At 34.5% G+C, this 15,839-nt stretch overlaps 1 protein-coding gene across 3 annotated transcripts in view; it reads left to right on the top strand.

The window, feature by feature from the left end:
• Nucleotides 1-2,335: 2,335 nt before the first annotated feature.
• The window catches only part of LOC146164262 (mannosyl-oligosaccharide glucosidase-like), a 35,189-nt gene continuing 21,685 nt past the window's right edge, over nucleotides 2,336-15,839 (top strand). Inside the window, exons 1-4 of one of the 3 annotated variants that reach the window (XM_083380413.1) lie at nucleotides 2,336-2,479; nucleotides 4,818-4,964; nucleotides 9,156-9,283; nucleotides 11,718-11,832. In XM_083380413.1, the coding sequence (XP_083236539.1) occupies nucleotides 4,826-4,964; nucleotides 9,156-9,283; nucleotides 11,718-11,832 (382 nt within the window). In that variant the 5' untranslated portion in view covers nucleotides 2,336-2,479; nucleotides 4,818-4,825. Of the gene's footprint in view, nucleotides 2,480-4,817; nucleotides 5,017-8,947; nucleotides 9,284-11,717; nucleotides 11,833-15,839 lie in introns of those variants that run through there. The other 2 variants (XM_083380415.1, XM_083380414.1) reach the window with 2 other exon arrangements.

Here is a 15,839-nt window from a genome sequence, read left to right as displayed (position 1 = left end):
TGTTGTGGTTGTTAAAGAAAAAAAAGAAAAAAATCTACATTTTATTGTAGCCTACATATGTTATAAATTAAATTACAGTTCCAAAAATGGGGTAGAGTAAAGCTTTAGGCGTTTTAAGAATGCATTTTAAGTTCAATAAAACTAGAAATTAGATTACTTACGCTTTATTGCCATTGTTTAGAATAAAAATTACAAGGTTTCTGTGTTTTTAAAGAAAACCCTACAGTATGGTATTAGGGGAAGTCCCAGATTTTAGCTGTGGTAATTTTGGGGTGTCTGCGGACCCCTAAATGTGGTCCGATTGGTTTGAAACCTTATGAAACCGATTTTTATGTAACACATAATCGAAAATCAAGCAGGAAACATAAACTTTCCAAAACAAGTTTCCCGCTCAGCCGCGGTCATAGCCGCAACAGGACTCAAAACCAAAACGTGCACATTGTGCGCACAATGTGCACTTGCGATATGTGCACGGTTCGGTGCACATTGTGCATTTGTGATATGTACGCAAACCGAAATGTGCACATTGTGCGCACAATATGCACTTGCGATATGTGACAATTAAGTGCACATTGTGCACTATCGCTCAATGTGCAACTTACAATGTATCAGTGAACGTTATACAGAAAAATAAATAACTTCATATTAAACGATTTTTCCGATGATGTTTTTGTATGGAAAAGATCAAGTAATACATGTTATCTTTCGTGCCATTCTTTTTATTATGATATATTTTTTATTTGAGTTCCACTTTTATGGATTTCCGATTATATGGAGTGGATTTATTATGCATGTTATTTTTCGATCTATTCTTTTTATAATTCTTTTTTTTTAATTGAGTCCCAATTGTATGGATTTTCGATTAGATGGGTTAAATTTACCAAACAAATAAGTTAACAACTGGAGGTAACTAAACCTGCAAATTTAGCCTTAAAACCCGTAAAAGTATTTTTAAACGTTCATAATTTTTAACTACTCTGCTTATGTGGGCATGGTTATGACGTCATTGGGTATCGGATTGTGATACTTTTTGTTCACGATATTGGTTATCGGAAAAAATGTCACGTTTTGGGCACCCCAAACCAATTGCATGTTAATAGGACATTTTAAACGTAAGGCAACACTTCTTGTATTTAAAGATCTATGTTTGACCATTTTTAATCTAATTCAACTGCACTATTGCATTTTAATTTTGTTAACTTAGAAAAAAATTGGTTAGAATTAGTTGAACATTGAATAGCGATACGTCTGCTTAGATTGTTTGTGTTTGTTTTTAAATGATCAATGAATTCTAAAAATTACTTTCGTAATTAGTGGCTCTATCGACCTCGTAATTAGTGGCTCTATCGAATTTAAAAAACTTCAACACAAAAGTTTATTTTATAAAACCAGAAAATTGAAGGCGTCACGGCACACATATAGAACAAAAGCAATTAGGGAACAAAACAATACTCACTTCAGGGCGAAATACCAATCGTAAGATATAAAGTTGGAAATGGTTGAATAGAAAAATTTTAAACGGAAAACTGCAGCAGCAATATTTGCGAAATACTTTAAGCAAGATTATAAACGAAATACTATCGATAGGTAGGTAATATGAAAATGCGACAGACACAAATTAAATATAACCTCAAATGACAAAGGAAAATGAAATTATAGTAAAGTAAATAAAAAATGAATAAAAAAGGAAAGGCTATCGAAATAAAAAAATTAAAAATCCATACACTAAAGAAAAGTTAAAGACGACCGTAAAAAAATGCTACAGAAACATAAAAAATATATAATGTTAGATTACAGAGAAAAATATAATTACTGAAAATAAAAAGTAAAGGCATAGGCCTACATTTATGCAACATCCAAAAAGGTAAAGAATGCTGAACTGTTACCGAATCACCGTTTTTTGTAAAATTTTAAGGACCAGAACCGGAACTGAACGGAATAATTTGAAAGAACATAAACCTTAACCGAACCCCAACCTGTAAACAAAAGCGGTTCACTCCAGCATGACGTCACAACTTGTATTTTACAGAGTAAAGTTAACGCCATGTTCGTAATTTTATGACAAAAATATGAATATTGATTAAATAAAACGTTGATTTTTCATTTTTTCCATATATTATCAATCAGTTGCTGTTTTTTTAATACGTCACGTAACTTAGCTTAAATGACTTCACAATTCAAAAATTATTCTTGCCTCTAACCAACGAAATTGCAAACCGTGCTCAAAATGCGTCCGATTCTCTCGGTATCAACCCGAGGAATGACAATGCAACACAACGCCATCCAAAACGCAACCGCACACAAAGTTGTCAGCAGCGCTAGAAAAACTGAGACTTCGAAATTCACACAAAGTCCTGTCCCTGAGGGAAAACCAAGTCGGTGGGTAGCTGACCCGAACGGCGATTCCCGCGGACAAACGCATTAGTCCGGAACAAAGGGTCTACAATAATTAAATTTGTGACAATCTGTCTATCTTCTGGTAAGTAAGAAAAGTACAAATCCTACATCTGCCTGTCTGTCTGTTTTTAAGTTCGATAATAATAATCGGCTGCCGGACAAATAGCGCCTTACCATCACACGCGGTGGATAAAGTGATCACGGAAAACAGAGTGTGCAACTTTTTAGCCACCTTTGCCGCACCGGCACATTAATAGCACATCAAATTCAAGTGAGGTGCACATTAGATGCAGATTTAGTGTACATTTGGCGCAAATATCGCAAGTGCACAATGTGCACCTTCAAATGTGCACTGAACCGTGCACATATCGCAAGTGCACATTGTGCGCACAATGTGCACCTTCGAATGCGGTGCACATTTTGGTTCGTGCACATATGACAAGTGCACATTGTGCGCACAATGTGCACCTTCGAATGCGGTGCACATTGTGCACATTTTGGTTTTGAGCCCGTCTCCATAGCCGCGCATTTTGTGCATCGTATCGTATGTGTAGCATTTACCCTTAACATATGTTTTATCCTAGTCTAGAATCCTACCACTGCATTCAAACAATTATTAAAGCAACACAATGTTTTAGTTAGGGTGTCGCATGTCAGTTAGTGTTTCGATGATGGTGGGCCAAGTATTATTATTTAATAATATGCTTAACCCAGTGGTTCTCAAAGGGAGCCACTTGGCTCACTTTGGGGGGAATTTAAAATTTTTGGGAGGAAATTTTTTCAAGGGAGGAATTGGGGAGGAAAAGTGGATGAAAATGGATCACTTTTTATTATTTGGTATTTAACTAAGTGCACAAAGTTTAAATGGGAACGTCTACTTAATGTATGGCTTAAAGTAGCCTAATGTGAAGACAATATGCTGCTTGAACTGTGTTAACCTTCGTCATAATAGACTCTGTGTGGTTTACAATATCGATTGTTTTGTTACAGTGAGCAAAGTTCACTAGCACCAGGTGTCTGTTTTATACTGTTTGTTTGTTTTAGCATGGTTATAAGTACGTAAAAGTAATAAAGAAAGGGTAAAACATAAGATTTTAAATTCTGCAAAATGCCCAAAGCCAATGCTCGAGAGCAACTTTAACCAATTCACTCATTTTAAAAACAGCTATTGTGGTTGAATCCACAAGTTTGTGCTAAGTATGCCAAATTAACGGTTGCAGAGCAAACACTTCTTCCATTTCCGACTTCATATTTAGTTGAATGTGGTTTTAGTGAAATTACAGATATTTTGACCAAAAAGAGGAACACTTAAGATTTACAAACGCGGATATTTTCAGGCAAAACTGACATGATTTTTTTTAAACATGAAGCTCATGGTTCACATTAACAATGAAAACACTTTGTAAATATGTTATGTAAATTTTGTTCGGTAAAATTGCTCTTTGCATTTTCCATTGCTTTATGATCGTACCCTACTTTTGTAATGTTCACTGTTATCTCTGAGATATATCATAAAAAAAACAAAAAAAAACGCATCTTGCACATCATATCCATATACTGTGAAATTTTGGCAATATTCCTTTTTTTGGGGAGGAATTAACAGTCTTTGAGTCTTTAAGGGAGGAATATGAAAAAAACTTCGAGAACCACTGGCTTAACCCATGCACCACAACACTAAAATGTACCCCAACCCAATTTCCCAAATATTGTGCATTGTGGTAGGATTCTTGACCAGCACCATTTGATCCTGCTGTTAGCTTTGTCTTTTTTAAGTAACAAAGCATAAATTGTTTTATTAAAACAAACTAACAGGACAGCTACACCTTGCAGTAGACTAAATTCAATTATGACCATTTGGTATGACCTAATGTGAAGTTAAATGTTAATTAATGATCATGTCGTGTTAGAAACAACAATATACCATATAATGCTTAAATAGACTTATAAACAAAGGCTGTTTTGTCCACAAAAACGATTCCGTGTACTGACCTTTTGTTACATGCTTTGATTAGGATCAGACTTGGGCAAACTACAGACCGCCAAGCAGTTTAATCATAATCACTACTTGTTTACTATAAACATTTTTAAGCAAATATTAGGTTATTTTCTTATTTTTGCAATTATCTGTATAAATGCCTTACAGTTGAATGACATCTTTATCAATTCCTATTGTTGTTAATTGGTCAAAACAAGAATATTAACAACGCCTATTCTTTAAAAGGAATCAGATATTATATTATGTGTATTTTAGATCCCCAGTTTTTATCTCCAAGACATCTATATTTCTCATGTACCACCCTGTTTTAGACCTATATTATATATATAATGTATATTATCGTACTATTGTCAAAAAACAGATTTGTCCAACTCAGTGCCAAAATGGGTTTCTGCTAATTGGAATTATAATATTTTGTCTTTAGGACTTGCTATGGCAGGGATGCGAAAACGCATTCCAACTACCAGATTGTCAGGTGGTCAACCTAGTTTTAACAACAAGTCATCAAACCTAGCCAAGAAAAAGAACAAAATTTATCCCCGCTACGTAATTCTTACATTAGTTGGACTAGGTATGATGCAATATGTTATTTTTTTAAATTTTGGCAAAGAATTTGCTTACAGGTAAGGTTGTTGTAATATTATTAAGTTGAATTAAAACTTTAACTAGCCTAACTGGCCCTACCAATCTTCAGTTGACCCAGACGACTAAAAAATATAGTTACAGCAGTCTGCTAAGTTTACCCTTATATAACTATTTTTTATCAATGATATAACCAGCTATTAAAAGCACAGGAAGTGTCATGTTTAAGATAATTTGTTGTATTTTAGAAAATATAGTCTAGTAGTTCTTTTTTTTTTGCTTTCGCTAGTCAGGCATTTGGGTGTGGGTGTTAATCAATACTTGTTTGAAATGAATTAAATGAAAAAAATTTACCCTTTTATTACAAACACACAATACTGCAAGCAAAGCCAAACTAAAAAAACAACGAGCTTTCATTAATGTTTAAATTTAGCCCATTGACCTGTTCTTAAGGCTAAGATCATGAGTTTGAACCTCCCGACAGGCTAGAAGTTTCTTTACGAGCCTGACCCTCCTTGCATCATTGATCTACTGCTTTGTATAGCAATTTAAATGCTACTTGCGTAATATGATATAAGCTGCAATTGTTGATCAAAAAACGACTTCAGTAGGACCAAATCACATTGGTGTACAATGTACATGTATGATTGTATGTGTATGTGTCATTCATTTAGTGTAATTTTATATATATATATATTTAACTAGACAAATTAGTTTTATCCCAGCTACGTACGGAACAAAAAGTGCCCAAATTTATTTTATGTTAGCTATATATGGACAAAAAGGTGTCCAAATTAGTTTTATCCAAGCTTTGTATGAAACAAACAGTGCCCAAATTTGTTTTATTTGAGCTATGTATGACCAAAAAATTGCCCAAATTAGTTTTGTTTGAGCTATGTTACAAGCAAAAAAGTGCCCAAATTACTTTTATCCAAGCTCCGTACAGAACAAAAGTGCCCAAATTCGCTTGATTTAATCTACGTACAGACAAAAAAAGGCCTAAATTTGTTTTATTTGAGCTACATACAGACAAAAAGGTGTCCAAATTAGTTTTATCCTAGCTATGTTACAGGCAAAACAGTTCCCAAATTGGTTTGAACAAGCTTCATACGGAACAAAATGTGCTCAAATTAGTTATATCCGGGCTATACATACAATTATAAAAGTGCCAAAATAGTTTTTCTTTTTGAGCCAGGTACGAACAAAAAAGTGCCTAAATTGATTTTATCCGAACTACGTACGAAAAAAAATACCAAAATTAGTTGTATTCAAGCTATGTATAACCAAAAAAGTGTCCTAATTAGTTTGCAACGTTGATTTAATGTACGTTGATTTAATAATTATTTCAACGCTGGGAAAATGCCCAAACTCGGCTGGGCATAATATAATTCATTGTTCAGGTTATATAGGATTGTTATGTCACACATTGATTTATTAGAGCCTAAAGTGTTTATAATTAATAAATCAAGGCACATTATTTGGGTTAGTGTGCTGGTTAGCATTTGGGTTGGGGTGAGTCAAGTATTATTAAATTTAATATTTTTATGCAGATTTGTTTATTTAAAATTAGTGCATTGTCCAAGACTTCAAAGTCTAAAAGTACGACTTTTCTATCCTTTGAATGCCCTAATTGTCGTAAAACGTTTTGCTTAGAACTGCACTAATTTCTGACGAATCAGGTGGTATTTTAGTAACTGCAAAATTTAGTTTGTGATTTGTAGATTGGCAAGTTTTTGAGCTACTAATTTTGATTAGTTCTTGGTGTCTATAGGCACATTTAACTCCTATTTGCATCTTTTACGACGGATTTAGGCTTAGTTTGTCTGAACAAGGTTACAGTTGACGGGATCTAAGTTGTGCATAGCCATAGAGGTTAGACACCAGGCCATGGTTATCAGTAACAGGATTTTTTTTTCGATACGCGCGAATCTTTCGTTTTACAACTTTCTTTTGTCCTAATTTGGAGATATATTTTAACTCAAAGTATCTGTGTTTATCGCTGTATGTTTTGTGTTGTAGGAAAGTACTTGCTTTATATATATCAAAAACCTTGCGTTGTAATAGCTTTAAGCTTTTTCAAAAAAAATTATTGTAATGATCTGCGATATGCTTTTGTTTGCAAAAAATAACTTTTCATGCTATTTTTTAACGATTATAAGCAGGAAAGGCGCGAGGGCCAAATCTGGTTTTAATCAAAGTTATCAACATGAGAAAAATGCGTAACCCGTTAAAAAGTTGAAAAAGCTTAGCCAGTTCTGCAATACGCGCAATAATTGCTTTGACCATTGGTCGGTTACACTGCTCTCCCCTTGACTAAGTCCACCACACAAACTACTTAGCTAAATCACATCACAAGCGAGTGCAATGTTGCAAATAAAGAGATTCATTTTTATGTCTGGGAGAAATTATTCAAGATTATTGCGACGCCTCGCGTGCTCTTTTGCGCATATTGCCCCGTTTCTCCACGGCAACGAAAACATCCATCCGATGGACAAAGTAAGCCAAAAATAATTCAAAGTATATTCAAGAGCTAATAAAAACGAAAGTTCCTAACTAATGATTATTATTGTTTATTTGTTTGTGTATCATAGGACTTGCAAGTTAGGTGAATTCAGTGATAAAGCGCGGATTTTAACAGACTAAAAAAGTGAAGGCCATAAAAAGGTCTTCCTCGTCCAATTTAGGCACTTTTTTATTGGAAATTTTGGGCACTTAGCACACTTATTTTCGGCTTGTGCGCAAAATGTTAGCACCGAAATAAATTGACATGCTTTTGAGAACATCATACTTACTATGCATTTTTGCATAAAATGTGAATAATAGGAATCTAAAATATATAATAAACAATGAATAAAAAAACAACCATGTGTATATTTACTTTTTATTTATATGGCATTTGTGCCATGAATTAAAATGGTATAGTCAACATTTTGTCAGATAATGCTTTTACATGAGCCCTTTAAAGATTAACAATGCAATTTTGTTGTAAACAGAATTCTATTAGCTAATCCTGGAAATGACATATATGATTGGTTAAGTCGTTACTTTCTAAATAAGTTATTTTTTTTAAAAACTATCCAAAATTATATAGATTTAATAAGAAATGGTTGGGATATTGGCAAGAAATCTCAATATATATTGCCAACTGGTGGCAAGTTCATGTCAATTTCAAAGTGTGATATCTTAAAAAGTTCCTGGCCAATTTTTTTGTGAAATTTGGAACACTTGAATATTTTATCATCTTAAAGCTGCTATGTAAATTTTGTTGAATTTCCAAAAGGTCAGGTCATTAATGTGATTTAAATTTGGTGATTTGATATGAAATCATTGATACATAGAGTTATTACTGAACTAAAATTTTACTTGCCAGTCTGGTTAAGTGTCAACTAATCAGCACTCGCCAAAACTATTTTGTAATTCGGTGCCGTTACATAGTTGTATGGCCGGCCTTACCAGGCTATTAAATGCGTAGGATTTTTTACCGTGTTCGATGAGCAATCTTTAATTGGATGTAAATTATATGTTTGCTGATTAAAACAATTGATGAATTTTTTCATGCTTTATAGTTGTATATATATTTACACAAACTGCTTTTGGTATGACTCATATCTGACAGGCCTTAAAACTCTGGACAATTACAAAAGAGGGCAAGAACCACTGATCAATTTTTTGTCAAAACCTAAAATTTGGTATATAACTTTATAATTGCCTCTTCCCCCTTCTCCCCCACCAAGATAAAATGAATATTCTTGTTTTAATATTATGGGTAGGAATTTTTTGAACATCACTTCTTATAACCTGGCTTGGTGCATTTAGTTACCTAGTTATGTTGCGCAATAAAATGTGCAACAAATATAACAACTTACATTAACTATAAAGATACTTTTATTGTTTTAATAAACTTAATACCCTCTCTCCCCAAGGCTGCATGGGTGAGGATATTTGTGGTAATTTATTGTTTTCCTGTTTTAGGTCAGGAAAGATTTTCCAAAGGAACACAGTTTGATTGTATTCCATTTAAAAAAGTGACCAAGGCAGTGGATTACTGATCCTTTTTATGTTCAATAGCTTAACCCTATATGCTTTATTAAAATTTCTTATTTGACCTCATTATTGAGTAAGCTTTGTTCAAGTACCCTATCTAATACCACTGTGCGATAAATTGTTTTCTGTTTTGCAGTAGTTGGATATGGTCTTATGTCTTCAATAAATTCCTTCTGGAATTCTCGCAGAGTGTTCACTCCTTTACTATTGGAATCAACTGAATCAAATGACATGACTAGATTTTGGGGAACATATCGTCCTCAGGTATATAATTACTAAATCTTTAACTTACAGGGGTTGTTAAAATTTTGGGCTGCGCCCCGTTGACTACTTTTTTTTAAAACTCATACCCCCTTTCTGAATGATATGTTTCATAGCCACAATCAGCATTATACAGAAATTTGTTTGAAATCTGTGGTTTTAGACAAACGTTACAATTGTGCCACCATCTATAGCAGTGGTTCTTAACCTTTTTCCTTGCTGCTTTAACGAATAAATGCACTTGCTTTCTAATAATTGAACAAATCATTCATTCTACTTTAAATTAACTTATAGTTAGTCATTGCAAAGCTTGGTTTTGTACTTCGCCAAGGTATTTTTTATTTGGCTATGTTTGCTATGTTTTGTCTGGATTTTGTTTAATTTCACGCCGGATCAGAAAGTACAGCTTCGCAAAGATAGTTACAGTTGCAAATTAAATGCACATTACGACGCATAGGCGCCGAACGTTGGCGTGCAGAGTGTTTTTTGTGGCTCTGGATTTCTTGCAGAATTTGCAGTTTCATGTGCAATTAGTGTGCAACTCCACTTCTGTGAACAATATAATAAAGCTAGCGCAATGTACACTGCTAGTAGCACAATTGTGGTTCACTAATGCGCGACTTTCCTGAATTACATGGAGAGAAGTAGGCCTACCATCTGCCAAAGTGTTCGTTCGCACCTATTAATAAACTGCAACGGTGAAAATACAAAATATCAGGCCACGCTAACAGAGGTCAAGCTTAAGCTGATGAGAAATTTGTGTTTAGAGAAAACTCTCCTGTGATAAACTATGCGCCAAGCCAATTACTGAAGCTGAAAAAGACTAATGTTAATCTATATCCTAACTTTTAAACGCCGTATAACACAGTGCTTCGTACCGTGTCACAATTCCTAATGTTTAATATGCTGAGACGTTTGGTCACTCAAATCGATAAATAAACGTAATATTCCGATTTTTTTTGTCTCTTGTTTGGTCGACCGTAAACGCAGGTTGTTTTTTTGCTTTACCTTTAGTTATTCGTTCAGATTGACTGACTAGAAAGGGTGTATTTGACAAATAATCATGCTAAGTCAAGCCTTATTTCTTTTTGTCTCGCTAAAACGTTGAGTTGGGTTAGCCTCATGCAGGCTGGTAGAATCTTGCCAGCCTTCGGGTGACAAGCATTTTTGGCCGAAATTCTTCGTTTTTGGTCGCGCCCCTAAACTTAAATGAGGAATGTATGAACCTTGCCATGTTTTGGTGATAAACAAGGCTATTAATAAGTAAATTAGACAACAAAACGTTGTGCTGAAGGCGCAAATTTATTTGTGACATTAAGTCATTAACAAATACATAAGGGGCATGTGAAGGTACAACCAGGGGTTTGGGGGTGCACATGTCTGCTTTTCTTACTCTAAAGCTGTTACATAGATAAGCTGTTTTTAGGCAAACTTGTGTGAAAACATGCAGCTCAAAACCAGATTGAAAAGCAGGAAAAAATTTTTCTTATAAATTAGGATAAATTTCCAATTTATATTGCTCGAAATATTGATATTTATAATAAAATTTAATAGAAATGGTCACGGTGCAACATGCCACATAGTATGCATATTTCCTTTGGGATAGATAGATAGATTTGTTGAAAATGAAGACACAAAAACCTAGCAAAACAAGACTGAAGTTTGCGCAACAATTTTTTGCATTTGCATAATTAAAACAACCAAAAATATACTTTAGGCCTTAGGTGGAGAAGCATAGCCCTTAACGAGCCTCTGTGATTCGTCTGTGTTTTATAACGTCTGACATTTTTACGTTGATCCTTGATTCTATTCTGGGCATGCAGTCAATAATAACAAATGTTTGTACTGCCACGACGCTGAATATTGGCCTAAAGTTGACCTTGAGTAGCCCTGTTTGCACGATTTACGATGGAATGTTTCTTTTTGCAACTTAATGCTTGAAAAAAAATTGCGAATATCTCTGCACCTGGCATTACATGTTAGTTGCTAGCCTAACAGCATATTATGGATCTTTAGTAATTAGGCGATGATTATTGGCAAGAAATTGTTTATTTGTTTCGCCACAGCGATAGGCAGCTTTAATCATGCAACTCGCGTAAGTACGACTAGGCATAACTTTCTGCGATATAAACAAACATATCATATCGGTTCCACTTTTCCGATATAAACAAGAGAATTGTATTTGATTCCAATTTGGATTCAAATTTTAGGATCCGATATTGAGTAATAATCACCAACAACGTGTAAGAAAAATGATGTAATATGTTATCGGTACAAGAAATTATTACAGTCATAATTAAAAAACACAAATTTAACTGGCAAATGGAAAATGATGACACTTGGTACAATACTACAACCCAGCTAGAGGGTTAAGCTTGTGGCCCACCGATGATCACTCTGTGCCACAAAAAAAAATTAGCAAATTTTGTTTTGTTAGGTATACATGGGAATGAAAACCAAGTCAGCACAATCTTTGGTAACTGGGCTGATGTGGCTTAAACAGAATGAAATCTATCAAAGTGGTCTTCCATTAAGACACACATGCGAACAAGGTATATTTTGCTGAAGTTGACGTTCAAGATTTTTTTATGTATTTTATGTTATTGAACTAACTTCCTTGCGTCTATGCAACCTTTCAAGGTTGGGGAACCCTAAATCGTCTCTAAACATATTTGGCTTTGTTTGTCCGGCAGTGACCGGCGTATGTTTTAACAAAGAAAGACTGAGCAATGTTGCACACTTGCTGCCTTTCACTTTTAAATGGTCTTTGGTTAAAGCCCACGCGTTATTTAATCTGAGTTCTAAAATATCACTTTTTTACTTTCAAAAGACAATTTTTTCTTCCGTTGGAAACCATTTTAAACTGGGATTTTGTGTTTGCTCGAACATCACACAAGTTTAACAATTACTGCTTTTCACGGACGGTATCCTTAAGGTTTAAGTTTGTTACGTAATTTCTGATCTATCTATGCATTATTGCGGGGTTTTGTTACGTTCGAGGCCATTTGTGTTAGCATCTATTTACTAAACCTACCTGAGAATGATTTGGCACCGGGTTTACATATTTGTTTTAAATCATGCTAATTGATATATTGCCACATTCTAACGGTTTTACTGTTATTGTAGGGCAGTACTTAATTGATACATTTTTTAACTATTCAGCGGCTCACAGCATAGGGCTGACCAGCTGCCAGTGACATTGTTCTTTTACATCATGTTTTCAGATCATTGCAAAATGCCAAAAAATCTCATAAACGGAAATTTATTTTTACCAAACGTGTAGCGCAACACAACTTGATTTTTGCCTATGTACTAAGTAAAATGCAGCACACAAAACTCTTTACAAATGCAGTTTGTTTCATGTAAAAAAAATCCTGTGTTTTATTTTTACTTCACTAGAAACATAATTCGTTAATAACGTGGTGAAATAATATGCTGCAAAGAATATAAAGTTATTATAGCCATTAATGCATTGCTATTTATTAACAATTGTAATGTGCATATCCTCACTAAATATCGGCCTAAAATTGACCTTGAGCAACCCCGTAGCCTATTTTGTCGCATTGTTCAATTGAATTTACTTTTGCAACTTAACATTTTTAAGGAAATGGCAATTTCTGCACCTGACTGGCTGGCGTTACTGGTTAGCCGCTTGCCCAATAACATTTGGTTGACACTTGATATTAAGCAAATGTTTTTCCGAAAATTCATCAAAGTTACACTTCTTGAAAGCACCAAAATATTTTGCCACAGTGACAGTAACTCTATGCTGTAGCGTAAACTCAATATTCTCCTAAAGTTGACTCTGAGTAACCCGTAGTGCAGGGGCGGACAACTTCTCCGGTCGGCGGGCCAGATATGGCCAAATGAAGTACTTGGCGGGCCAGATTAAGTTATGTCAAAGCTTTCATGTTTTGTCGCATAATAGAGACTAACTTTGTACTCGTTACACACGGCAACACTATTTTGCCGACTTAAAGAATAAACTAACTACAAAGTCAAAAACAATTAAAAATGCACATAAGTCGTTTACAAAATTAAAAAAAAACTATTATCAGCTTTTTTATAATTGACGTTATGTTAAATTGTTATTAAAGAAAGTTTTTTTTTTTTGAGTTATATTCAAAGACATTTTAACTGTGTTATATATACCCGAGCTTTCAGAATTAACAACCCTGTCCAAGTTTATCGCATTAGGCTCCGCTTTGTTTTTGAAATATACAGTTGTTTATTTCTGATTTGGATTAAACAGTATTTGCTGTCTTTTTTCTCTAGACAACAATTTCTAAAATAAACAGCGTCTTTGTTTTCTTCGGCAATTTATAGTTATTTGACTTTTTGAAATGACAAAAATATCAACTAAGGATTTCAATAATTTTGCATAAACCCGAAAAAATAGCTGACTTGTGTTTTTTATAGTCAGTAAAACATTAAAAAAGTGTTGTTGACGATGCCAAAACACGAATGCGGTTGTTTAAAATAATCAATGTATTTATAATGGGTCAAAATTTTGTCAAAAAAAGATATTTTTAGGTCAAAATTTCATTTTTCAGGTCAAAAAATATTCGCCCTACTGATGATGCTTTTATTAGCGAATTATATTTATCTCTTTAAAAAACATTCTTTATTATCATTAATGTGCAACCGGAATAATTTGTTTTTCAGCATTCAGATTTTGTTATTCAAAAGAAAACACTGATTCTTGCCGATTTGAGTGAAAAAGTACTTGGGCATTCAATCCTTGTTAAATTTGCGACACTCCTCCTCAAACTTACGTTTCTGGGCAAATCCATGGGAAAATATCTTTGTAAATTCTAAATATAATTTCAACCCAAAACAAAGCCTCTAAAAACACAAAAAAACAAAGAGTCAAAGAATAACTAACAATCTTTATAAATTGACGTAGTAAGCAAGTAGTGGGGTATTGTGGCAGAATGTGGCCGCGGGCCACATTATCATTTAAGACCAGAAACTGTCTGCGCGCCGCTTAAAATCTCGTCCGGGTCCGGCCCGCGGGCCGTGTGTTGCCCGCCCCTGCCATAGTGCATGTAGTATGTTTTTTGATAAGATGTTACTTTTGCAACTTAACGCTTTAAGGAAATTGTGCGATCTCTGCAACTGGCATTACATGTTAGCCACTCGCCTGCTAACATTTGATTGACACAAAATCAAGAAAGCGAAGGTTATCGGTAGGGATGTTCAAAGTAGAATCCCAAGGTATTCTAGAATAATAGGTTTCGAATCCAGAATAGCGAATCCAGAATAGCGAATCCTAGTATATTTTTATTAAATTATTTAACCTCGATTTTGTTTAGGGAAGGGATTAATCTTAATCCACCCTACAGGGCCCACAATCACAGCAATAAATCGCCCAAACAATTTGCTAACATGTGTACATTATAAAAAAAATCTCCCATATGTTTAGCATTCTTAACAACTGTCATATGAAGCCGTTCTGTAAACTGTAATATGTCAACTGTCCAGGTTGTGTCCAAAACTTATATTTTTGCCAATAGTGAGAAAATGCAACACTGCACACAGAAGTCTTAAGCAATTCGGTCCTGTTTTTGAAAGCATTGTTGAGTCTTAGTGCTTCTTTTGATTAACATGATCTGTTATGCAGTCAAATGATGTACTGCAAAGAATACAAAGTTATTATTGACAAAACGAATTCTTGACAATTACGTTGTGCATAACTGCATAACTTCACTGAATATTGGCCTGAAGTTGACCTTAAGTAACCCCATAGCGCATTTTGTGGACGGCCAAGCACGTTTTGCAACGCTATGTTACTTTTGCAACTTAACGCATTTAGGGAATTTGCGAACTCCACACCAGACATTACACGTTAGCCGCTCGCCCAATAACGCTTGATTGACACTTAATTATTAGATGAACGTTATCGCGAGACCTGGTAATTGGTCGCCCGAAAAAACGCTGACGCTGCACTAAGAGGTTAACTTTAAAGCAAGCACTATAAATTGGTCGCCGCGGCGACAGGCCAACTTACCACACGCGTTTGTGCAATTAGGCGCAACAATCGGCGGTAAAACATTAAATTATATCGGTTCCAATTACCCGAAATAAACGGCAGAATTGGATTCGAATCCAAGGATTCGATATTCTACTTTGAGCATCCCTAGTTATCGGCAAGTAATTGGTCTCCCGAAAAAACATTGAAGCCGCCTTACAAAGGTACATTTGAAGCAAGCACGGTAGTTCTTTCGGCCCACTGCTAAATTCCCTTAATCACACATGCAACTTGCGAATGTAAAATTAGGCGCAACCTTCAGCAGTGAAACAAATAAATTATATCGGTCCCAATTAACCGATTAACAGAAAAATTTGATTTGATCCTCTTATATCCCTATTGCATATTTCTTTGTAACTTCTTATTTTGGAAAATTACTTTTGGAACTGAAATTCCTAACACAAACATTAGATTAGTTTTTATGATTAAGCTTGTCGGATTGAAATTTTATTATACCAAGGGACACAATTCAAGTTTTTTATAGGAAACAGTCATATTTTGGAGTTGCGAGCTTGTTTTTTCTCACTC

This window comes from Ascidiella aspersa, chromosome 2 (genome assembly GCF_963924565.1).
Source record: "Ascidiella aspersa chromosome 2, kaAscAspe10.2, whole genome shotgun sequence".
In the NCBI taxonomy this organism is placed as follows: domain Eukaryota; kingdom Metazoa; phylum Chordata; class Ascidiacea; order Phlebobranchia; family Ascidiidae; genus Ascidiella; species Ascidiella aspersa.
Note: the sequence above shows the minus strand (reverse complement) of the source record. Positions and strands in the feature narration are given on the sequence as shown.